Genomic DNA, 12,064 nt, shown 5'->3' on the forward strand with positions numbered 1-12,064 from the left:
GCTAAAATAAAACTTCTAGAATGATGTTTAATATTGAGCCTTATGATGGAGAAGGCATGACTGTTAGAATTAACTGCATACGTAGTTTTATATACATGATGGTACAGTCTGGGAAGATCTGAATGCAAAATATGGTCAGAATTATAAAAAAAAAAAAAACATTTGGAACATGCACAAGGAAGTAACTGAATGACATTGCCAGAGATTAATATCTAGATCAGGAATAAGATATTTAATAGACAGCATATTTTCGTCCAACAAATTAAGATGAGATCCAGCAGCTGAAGACCAGACAGGAGAGCAATGCTCGAAACAAGGCAGAATGAAAGAATAAAATAATTTCTTAAGGATAGATTGCTCACCAAAAATCCTAGAAGACTTTCTCAGTAAGCCAATATTTGGCTCAATTGAAGAAAAAACAGACCCAATGTGTTTCGCAAAATTAAATTGGCAATTAAAAATCACACCTAAAATTTTAAAACAGTTGTATAGAGTTAAAGAAACCTTATCAATGCCGAGATCTAGATGTTAATAAGAAACTGTCCACGAACCTACTTATGATCATGCTTTAAGATTTTTGTAAGGATTCAGTTTCATACCCAATAATTTACACCACGCACTAATTTTAGCTACATATCTATTAAGGGAAACGACAACCCCAGATCTACATTCAGGAGATGTAATTGAGGTAAAGATAGTAGCATCATCTGTATATGCAATGAGCTTCTTTTCTAAGCCAAACCATATATCATGTGTACATATTGTAGTATGAAAAGGAAGGGGCCCATAACACTACCCCGGGGAACACCAGCTATCACTGTCATACGCTCACTTAGGTGCCCATCAATAACAACACTTTGCAAGCTATTATTTAAAGATTCAATAATGATGCTAAGATATGACCTACCTACACCCAACTGCTTGTTTCAAAACAGGGCCTCATGCTTAACACGGTTAAAGGCACCATTAAAATCAAGGCCAACCATACAAACTTCCTGACCACAATCACTCATTGGCTAAGAGTAAATTTATTTAATTTCCCGTAACAATTTAATCTATTCGCCTGATAAGCTCACTAAAGTTGAAATTTTAATTTCAACAAAATGTACCATTTATTTTATATTTCTTCTGTTTCCCAATTCTTAGAACACTCCGCCTGCCAAAGGGTAATTGTATTGTTCTCTCCTGGTAAGTCCTCCACTTTTTCCTCTCTTTTAATTCATTTCCTTAAAGCCACGGTTAGGTAAAAGTATTGAAATGCCCGCCCATTGTCCATTACTTTACCGAAAAAAATAATTGGTATTTTTTTCTATTTATGTAACAGATGCCAGGAAATTACATCCTGCGAGGATGGACATCTTTTTTTCTCTTTTTTTTTATGCTTAGCTTGGCAAGGCCATTAGACTGTCTGTCCATCCGTATCCATTCATATAAGAGAGCAGTCTTTAGTTGAGTTGATATGTCAGTCTCTTAGGTTTAAAATGTGAACAGTTTTAAATTTTGTATGCAATCTTTTAACAATATTCGGTTTTGAATATATAAGCGATCAGACCAATATCTTTAATTGTGTCTTTTGCCAATACAATGAACAATTTGCCCTGATGTGATTCTACTTGATTTTTTCCCTTTATAGAATAAGAAAGTCCCGAGGAGAACATTATATTATACTCTCGGAGAATTTTTTTTTTTTTTTTTTTTTTTTTGCAAATGGCCTTTCGAGAAAATTTCTAAATTTGTCAATTTGAGTCACAAATTCAAACAAATTGATCTGTAGAACCATCGTTTAAAAACCAAGATTTGGTAGAATTATTCATTGTTAATTTGTTCTCATCATTTATTTATTTCCCTTCCTCACTGGGCTAATTTTTCCTCTTGGAGCCCTTTTCCAACTAGTGTTGTAGCTTGGCTAGTAATAATAATAATGATAACAATACATATTCCAGAGGTAGATCGGTGTTACTGTTTTAAGGTTTCTTAATTGATATTTAAGAATAGACCATAGATATAGATAAAAGCGTTCAAAATTCTGAGTTACACAACGCAGACCAGTTGAATCTTTGTTTCCGAAAACTCTTGTATTATTGCAGCGATTGCAAAACATTGTTACTAGACAAAGAGGTTCAATGGGAATATAATTATACCAGCATCGATGGTGTAAAAGGGCAAGTCTTTTTCAATCAAGCAAGAGTAAGGTAGTGCCTCTTCGACCTTCCAATACAGTATGGGACTGAAAGGTTATCATACGAGACAAAACTGTGTGAGGCAAATTCCAGCTATAATGATGTACGAAAAAGAATTGGGGTGGTTACAACTACTGAAAACTTTCAATAAAAATATTAACAATAAGGCCCCTTGACTCTTCTCTACGTTCTCTTGCCTTCCCTGCAGTGCTAACTTCCCTGGCCAAGACAGCCTACGTTTTAGCTCAAGGAACACCAGACGTGGCCATGAATTCTCCTTAGTAAACAACACCTTTCAGAACCACTATTGGGCCAAGATCATGGATTCTGGCAAGGAAGGGCCATATCAGAGAATTGAGAGGGGGAGAAAGGGTTCCAGGGGACCAACAACCACTAGGATCCTAAACGTCCGGAGGGTTCATTCCGACAACGTCGTTATCGACACATTTTACTCTGAAGGGAAGCAAAAGATTATGGAATGGCGCTCGAATGCAATAGGAACCGTCACTAGGGAACAATGTCAGGACCGGGTTTTGGCTGTCGTGAAGGCGACGCTAAGGAGCACTTGGTGTAGAATACTATATTACCTATATCACCAAATATTCTTGGAAAGTCGCCACTATCTAAGGCAACTGCCTCTGCTTAGTCGATAGTAGAGAATGATAGTGTCAACTGATTTCGAAAGTGAAAAGAATAAGAATCTCGTCCTGTTTGTCCTATTCGCCATGTTGCTTCCTGGAGATTTTGTCCATTAAGTTTAATATTTAACCAATATGTGTGAATAGATATAGTCTTTATTCAAAAACATACTCATTAACATTACAAGATTAATCGTAGTTTGAGGAGGTTGTAAATGTTAAGGCCATCTGATTGTTTGCTATAATTACAGCTGATCTTGTAAGATGGGCATGAAACAGTAATGTGTCTAGTCTGATTTTGTACACTTCAATAAAACTTTGACTAAAATGCCATAAGCTTTCATTAGAACTTGCAATAACATTAAGTGAAAGCGGATAATATGTAGAAGGTATTGGGCATGAATATATATGTATAACTATTTATGATATTGACTGAGTTTCAGTGTTCCTTATTGTTCATGAAATATATGTTTATATATATATATATATATATATATATATATATATATATATATATATATATATATATATATATATATATATATATATATATATACATATATATATATATATATATACATATATATATATATATATATATATATACATATATATATATATATATATATATATATATATATATATATATATATATATATATATATATATATATATATATATATATATATATATATATATATATATATATGTATATATATATATATATATATATATATATGTATATATATATATATATATATATATATATATATATATATATATATATATATATATATATATATATATATATATATATATACTGTATATATATATATATATATACATATACTGTATATATATATATATATATATATATATATATATATATATATATATATATATATATATATAATATTATATATACATGAGAGAGAGAGAGAGAGAGAGAGAGAGAGAGAGAGAGAGAGAGAGAGAGAGAGAGAGAGAGAGAGAGAGAGAGAGAGAGAGAGAGAGCAATGGGAAGCAGCAAAATATACCATTTTTATTTGTGGTTAACAGCCAGTTTTGATACATCAAAACATTTCAAATGTGTGTAAATTTGTAATTGCCAACACTGCTTTGAAAGATACATAAAATCACTTCATCTTAGATATAAAAGTGAATAAGGCAGAGCAAAGGTAAAAACACTATTTAGGAAAATGATGAGGTAGCCTATTTACAACCATATTAAGCTATGGACACAGTGATTTTACTTCTTTCCCTACCCTTATCCACTTTTGTATTTAGGATGAATTAATTGTATGTATCTTCCAATTTAGTGGTGTAAGTTACAAAAATGCCAGCCTTAAAAATGTTTTGATGTAACAAAACTGAACGTTCTTGTCAAGTAAAGATATTAATCTTTACTCATTTGTTGTTGTTTAATTTCGACTGAGAATTCAATTAGAATAATATATATATATATATATATATATATATATATATATATATAATATATATATATATATATCTATATATATATATAAATATATATATATATAAATATATATATATATATACATATATATATATATATATATATATATATATATATATATATATATATATATATATATATATATATATATATATATTACAGTATATATACAGTATATACAGGCTTATAAGGAATAATAAGAAAATTATGGTTACACTGCCAAGAGATGGTGGGATAAAAAGGGATTTAAGATTGTCAGAAAAGGCAAGTGGTATAACATGATAAAAAGGTTTTCAAGTGTCGTTAATGATCATGTTTAAGTGCATGAAGTGTCGATTTTTGTTGAAGTTTTTATCATATGTGATTATGAGCAAATCCCTCCTAGTTAAATGGTATATATATATATATATATATATATATATATATATATATATATATATATATATATATATATATATATATATATATATATGTGTTTTCAATTTGTGAGGATGTCTTTGCCCCGGGATTCCGGGAAATCTCTGGATGTCTATATTTTTTTTTTAATGAATTACCTATATGACACCTTTTTGGTAATGCTACTCTGGCTTTTAACCATATAACCATTATTTTCATTCCCTTACCATTTTTTTTCGAGTTATCTGTATGAGATGATGATAGTAAACTCATGTACATTTTACCGTCTTTCTCTTTTTAATTTTTTTCATAACAAACTGTTCACTCCGCAAAGGCACAATGTACAGTATAATATAAGGAGTTCTTCGTAAATGATGATGTTTATTATCAGAGTGCTTTACTTCATGAATCAGTCCTTAATTGTCCGTAACATATATGTACAACTTTAGTATAACACCGTATAATATTATGTATGTAATTATTGGTATTTTCTTTTATTACTACCCACTGAAATGTTAATGGAAATAAAAAATAATACTTTCAGTTATATATTTTTCTGTTTTTAGAAAACTAGGGAAAATTTTATATCAGTAAAAGTAAAATTAAGGGCACACTCTCTAGGTAATATTTAATACAAATTTTGTAATGATTTTCAACCTAGTAATTAACTATTATTTTTTGCAGTTGGTAATACAACATTTAAAAAAGAAAAAAATATGTCAGTAACAGTAAAATTAAACGCATGGCTTATAGGTGATAATTATTACGAAATTCGTTGTGATTTTCAACTTAGTAATCAGCCATCAGAACACTCAATTTCCAATAGTTTGTCCCGGGGATTTAATTGTTTAACCCTCGAAAAATGGTTGGAATCCCGGGAGAGAAACCCAAATATATATATATATATATATATATATATATATATATATATATATATATATATATATATATATATATATATATATATATATATATATATATATATATATATATATATATAAATATATATATATATATATATATATATATATATATATATATATATATATATATATATATATATGTGTGTGTGTGTGTGTATATTTCAAATAAGCCATATATATTAATACATTAAAGTCTGGATTCTCTTAACGACCTCGGGATCAGAACCCCAGGCGGAATCGCCCAAAGACTATAATATCAGACTGGCGGGGATTTGAACCCTCTTCCAGGATATCTGTTTGCCAGTGACCATACCACTGGCTGAGTGGTATGGTCACTGGCATACAGATATCCTGGACGAGGGTTCAATTCCCCGCCGGTCTGATATTATAGTCTTTGGGCGATTCCGCCTGGGGTTCTGATCCCGAGGTCATTAAGAGAATCCAGACTTTAATGTATTAATATATATGGCTTATTTGAAATATGAAAGAAACACGTTTAAATGTGCAAATAATTATCATATATATATATATAAATATATATATATATATATATATATATATATATATATATATATATATATATATATATATATATATATATATATATATATATATATATATGTTGTTTAATTCATATTTGTGAACAGGTATACCGTACAGGCCCATCATTGGAGAGATCGCTTTGAATTTGATTATGATTGACAGTTCTATTATCCGAAAGGTGTCTGGCGGTATCCAACATAAGACATTAACGACATGGAGTTGAGACATCCTAAGAGACGTAGTGTGAGTGCGTGAGCGAGATGAGAGACGGAGGACTTTGTTTCTCTTTCGTATATCATTTCATGTAAAGAGAGATTGAAAATGACATTGTGGCTTTCAAAAGAATCCTTAACCATTGTTTTACACATTGGTTGTGTGAGCGAAGATGTTCAAGGTAGGTTTAGGATTTCCAAACGACCTATGCCCCCTCACTTCTATTTTATGTTAGGTCTCAAACATAACCAAATATTAGTAACTCTTTTGTATTCTTAGATTTTGTTTTTCCTATCGCTTTATGAATTTGTTCTTTGATTTACACAATATGGCAGTACTTGATAGCAAAGACATTATAAAAATAAATAGCAGATTTATGATGTACTTTGGGTAATGGCAACTAACATAAGAAACCTTATAATTGTACGCTAATCTTCTTTAAACATCAGTATCCTAGTGACATGCTCAGAAAACTCAAGTTTTACCCGATATTTTTTAGATTACATTGTTTCTTTCGAAATATCTACTCCCCAAATACAGTTTCGATAGTATTGTTAAATATTTTCCAAGGTAAAATGTAAACAACTCAAACTATATACGATCCTAGTAATAACAAATACCGCTATCAACATATACCTGAAGTAACAAACACAGTTATTGCGATATCCTTATTTTCATGACTAATCATTAATCAATTAATATTCAAGAACAGAGAACTGGATCCATACCCTTGAAGTATACAATATAAGTAATTTTCTTTTTTCCTAAACTTCCGAATGCATCTGTTACCAACAAGCTCAAATGGTGAGCAAGGAGCATTAGGCTGTGATAGATATGTTTTGAATTAGCATATAACTTCATATGAATTAATTTCAGTTACTGGAAATGCGTACGCTATCCGCTTTAGGTACTACATATCATAAGTGTGCCACTTGCAAAATATATAAATGAGTTATTAAAGAGCTTCAAAATTCACGCAATCAAACAAACACACACACAAACCAAACACACACACACACACACACACACACATATATATATATATATATATATATATATATATATATATATATATACATATATATATAAATATACACACACACACACATATATATATATATATATATATATATATATATATATATATATATATATATATATTGGACAACGATGAGATTAAAGTCAAGGAAAACCACTTCTACCACTTTTCTTTATTCGGTGAAGTCTACAAAGAAGAAAAAAACTCAAATAAATGACAAATAAAACTGCACAAACTAATGACAAAATACGAACTGTTTATGGTATAACGAAAATAAAGACAAAATATTGAAATGCAAAGAATAAACTAGATACAACAAAATACAACTTTATGGTGACTAATACAGTAAATATCAATATCACTCACAAAGTCCACCCGACTATATGTAAACCGTTATCCAAATTTAAAACGAGAGCGTATTCACTTGTGGTCTGTCAGTCAGACCTTGCTACTAAAGACTAAACGTTAATATATAAACAGCCTGGAAGCAACCACTAGAAAATAGACAGTAAACATATTAATACTCGTTATGGGTAAACAGCATTTACATACACCCAAATCTTTAGAGTAATAAATACTTAAACAGCACAAACAACCGTTTGAAAGTCCGCTACACTCCCGCCCAGTGGAGAATGCAATGAAACACAATAATTTAAAGGACTTTCGAAATATATACATATAGAGAGAGAAATCAAATCAGTTTGATAAATGAAATTCTGCCAATTTAATTTTGAGCATCTTTATCTGCCTTAGCTTGGAATCCATGTTGAAGCTCTTGTACCGTAGCAATTAAGCAGAGTTTATGAATGGGTCTCTCCCAGTGAACCACCTTTCCATTCTCTACTGTTCGAACAGTAACTCTTCGAACAAGCCCATCTGTTCCAGGATGAATCCTCTCAACAAGACCGCGCCTCCACAGTCCCCTAGGAGCGACATCTCTTTAGGCCTGTTTCCAGAAGAAGAATCAAATCACCAACTTGAAGATTCTGTTTGGGATGAAACCATTTCGATCTTTGTACTAGCTGAGGAGGCATATAACGAATCCAAGTTTCCCAAAATATCTGAATTCTCTGTTGAGCTACCACTACCATGCTTCTCAAGTTCACTTCGTTACCGGTATATGATTGTAGAACTGAAGGTTGCCCATGAGGAAACAGTAAGTCATTGCCGGTTATAGTTGGGGACTCAAGAGGATCTGGTCCGTTTGGGAAAAGTGGTCGTGAATTAACTAGGTATGTCACCTCTGACAGTATTGTTTGCCATTTCAAAGCACTGAATTTCTTGTGGTGATAATCTGTTACTGCATCTAAACCTCTTCTACAGCTTCTAATCAATGATTCAACAACACCGTTCATATGAGAAGCGTGAGATGTGTTGAATTTCTACTCAAATTTTGTCCCAGCAATTGCAAACTTGTCCTTTATTAGGCTCTCGTTCCAAGAATTTATCCACTTTTGCAATTTCTCTTGAGCCCCTATGAAATTGCGTCCTCTGTCACTTACTGCCAAAGCTGGATGGATTCCATGATTACAAGTAAATCTTCTCCAAGCACAGAGAAAAGCATCTGAAGACAATGAGTCGACCAGTTCAAGAGATATGACACGAGTGACGGTGCAAGTTATGATCATTATACTTCCTTCAGTGCTTGCATTGCGAGTTAACTTTATTTTGATAGGGCCAAAGGAATCTAATGCAACTCCGCTGCTAAAGGGGGGAGTATTGGACTCACCTCTGAAACTTGGCCGTTCCCCCATATGTTGGCCCAACAATAGGCGACGTCTGGTTCTGCAGAAACAACACTTGAAAGCAGTGTCCTTAAATAATCTTGCTCCTCCAATAATGTAAACTCCACGCTTAAAAGCTAAAGCAATTGCAACTCTATATCCTTGATGACCTGTACATCGATGAATCATCTGAGCGTATGCTTCAGCCAGGGAAGAATTCCTCACCAATAAAACTGGATGCCTCTGCTCGTAGGGTAAATGGAGCTTATGTAGTCAGCCTCCATTTCTTAAAATGCCTTTTTCATTCAACTTTGGGTCAAGCTTTTTAATCTGTTTATGATTAACTTCATCTTGATTATTTAAAGACTTCTGGCTTGTATAAAATAAAGCCAGTTCAGCTTCTTGTATTTCTTTAGGTTCTAGATGACTTTGATAGTTTTCTGGGTTTTGTTGTAATAGCAAACGGCGGCAGTAAGCAGTTATTCTTACAAGTCTATTCCAGTCTGAAGAGAGTTCTGTATATCTTTCCTCAAAACTCTCATCAGCCAAAAGTCCAACAAATTGGATCCTTTTAAGAGATTCTGGTGTGTACTCTTTAACAATACAACGCTTCTTTTCAAAATCATATATCGGTTCCCCAAAATCACAATCTTGAGAACTGTTCAGAAGAAAATCAGGACCATTGATCCATCCTTGTAGTTCACTTGGCTTTATTGGCTTGGTTAATGCATCGGCAGGATTCAATTGTGAAGGAACATAGCAAAATTCTTTTGAAAATCCTGGCAAAGCATCCTGAATCTCCTGAACTCTAGCTGACACAAATGGTTTAAAGGCTCTAGCAGGAGAGCGAACCCAGGCCAACACTACTTCTGAATCGGTCCAAAATTTCATGGTACTAACCCTGCCAACCACTTGCAAAACAAGCAAGGCAAGTCTAGTCATAACCACAGCAGCAGTAAGCTCAAGACGTGGAATAGAACGCTGTTTCAACAGAGCCACTAAAGACTTTGCGATGACGAATCTTACTTCTACTCCATGAGAAGTATTCCATTTCAGCCAGATCACAGAACCTAGGGCAGATTCACTGGCATCACTAAATCCATGAAGTTGAGGGTCTCCTCGAGAATCTTCTGGCTTTATCATCCGATCTAGTCTAAATCCAATTAGTTGATTCATTTCATGAACATGTCCCTTCCACATTTTGATTTGTTCTTCACTCAATTCATCATCCCAACCAACTCCACTAGCCCATAAATCCTGAAAACAAATCTTGTATCTAATTGTTACAGGATATAACATACCTGTAGGATCCCACAACTTTGATACCAAACTATCAACCTTCCGCTTTGTTAGTTTTGAAAACTCCTCACTGAATTTGTCTAGCTGAATAGCCACGCTATCCATAACCTTATCCCATACATGACCCAAAACTCGTGTCTGCGTGTCTTCTGGGCATCGGTCAACAGAGGGGTCATTAGAATGCCATTCTTTTATTCTGAAGGAGCCCTTTTCTAATATCCGATCCACCTGATCCATGGCTGCAATAGCTAATTCACTCTTATCAAATGATTCAATCACATCATCCATGTACATGCGATAGTTAATTAACTGTGTTCCAATAGGTTCCTCCTCCTTGAATGTATCTGCCAAAGTGCGTACAGCCATCATAGCTATGTCTGGTGCTGGTTTATCCCCAAAAGGAAGGCGCAGCCACTGCCAGTGACGAATTGGAGAAGATAAATCAAAACGCCATACAAACCGGTGATATCTCCGATCCTTTTCAGCCATAAGTATTTGATTAAACATTTTTTGAACATCGCCTGCAATTCCTATGCTTTTCATTCTCCAGTGAAGAAGGCAATACAGAAGAGAGTTCAAGAAATCTGGGCCTTTGTAAAATCCATCATTCAAACACAAGCCATTGAACTTGGCAGCAGAATTCCATACGATGCGAACCTTTGTTGATTTGTGTAGTTGATATACAGCATGATGTTGTAAGTACCATCCCTCATCTCTGGACTCCTCTGGATATAATTCCCTGACAAAGCAACTGTCAATTAATTTCTGGATTTCTTCGCTATATTCATCAAAGGTTCCATTCTTAATTAATCTTTTTTCTTGGCTCATAAGTCTTATTTCTGCTTGAGGCTTGTTACACTCCAATGCTTCAGGGAAACCGGGCTTCCAAGGCATTTCCACAGTCATGCAACCATCCGTATTAATGCAAAGCTTATTTCGACAATGTTTTATGAACTGAGACTCTGCTATCAGATGTATATAATTTCTGCAAATCCTCCAAATGACTCAAAAACTGGAACCTGGATGCAGCATGTGGTTTAGGTTTTGGAATATTCCCTCCAAAAATGGTCCACCCCAAGATACTTCTGACGGCAACTGGAGACGATTCAGGAGACACAGAGTCTTTTACGCTCTCAACTGGCATTGTAAGGAAATAATAGTCATAACCAATGATGATATCAATTTCTGCTTCATCTGTGGGTAACGTTCCCTTGGCAGCATTCAGATGAGGATACTCATCAAAAATATCCTCTCCAACTGCAGGACTATTATGGGCTGGTTTCTGAATTCCAATTGCAATTACATTGTATGACTTAATTCCATTCACTGGTCTAATTTGGATAGAAAACTTGACACTGCTTTCCTCAGCAATACCTCCTCCAGCTACTCCGCATCGAAACTTGAATGGTTCACCTTGCAAGCCAAAATGCTTGGCTGTGGATAACTTAAGCAATGTTGTATCAGCACCTGTATCAATAAATGCAACCACGCGATGCCATTTTTTCTCAACATCTTGCAGTTCTACATACGTTGTAGGGGAGTAGCGTCGATGAATTTTCCCTTCCGTACTATGTTGAATGTTGCATCTGCATCTAAAGCAACCTCCCGTGCAATACCGATATTGCACTCAGA

At 33.5% G+C, this 12,064-nt stretch overlaps 1 protein-coding gene across 1 annotated transcript; it reads right to left on the bottom strand.

Moving 5' to 3' along the window:
• Positions 1 to 9,406: 9,406 nt before the first annotated feature.
• Positions 9,407 to 11,326, bottom strand: LOC137655330 (uncharacterized). Its single transcript, XM_068389222.1, has one exon. It carries the CDS (start codon positions 11,324 to 11,326, stop codon positions 9,407 to 9,409), a length of 1,920 nt encoding a protein of 639 aa, XP_068245323.1.
• Positions 11,327 to 12,064: the final 738 nt, after the last annotated feature.

The sequence above is a fragment of the Palaemon carinicauda genome, chromosome 16 (assembly GCF_036898095.1).
Source record: "Palaemon carinicauda isolate YSFRI2023 chromosome 16, ASM3689809v2, whole genome shotgun sequence".
In the NCBI taxonomy this organism is placed as follows: Eukaryota; Metazoa; Arthropoda; class Malacostraca; order Decapoda; family Palaemonidae; genus Palaemon; species Palaemon carinicauda.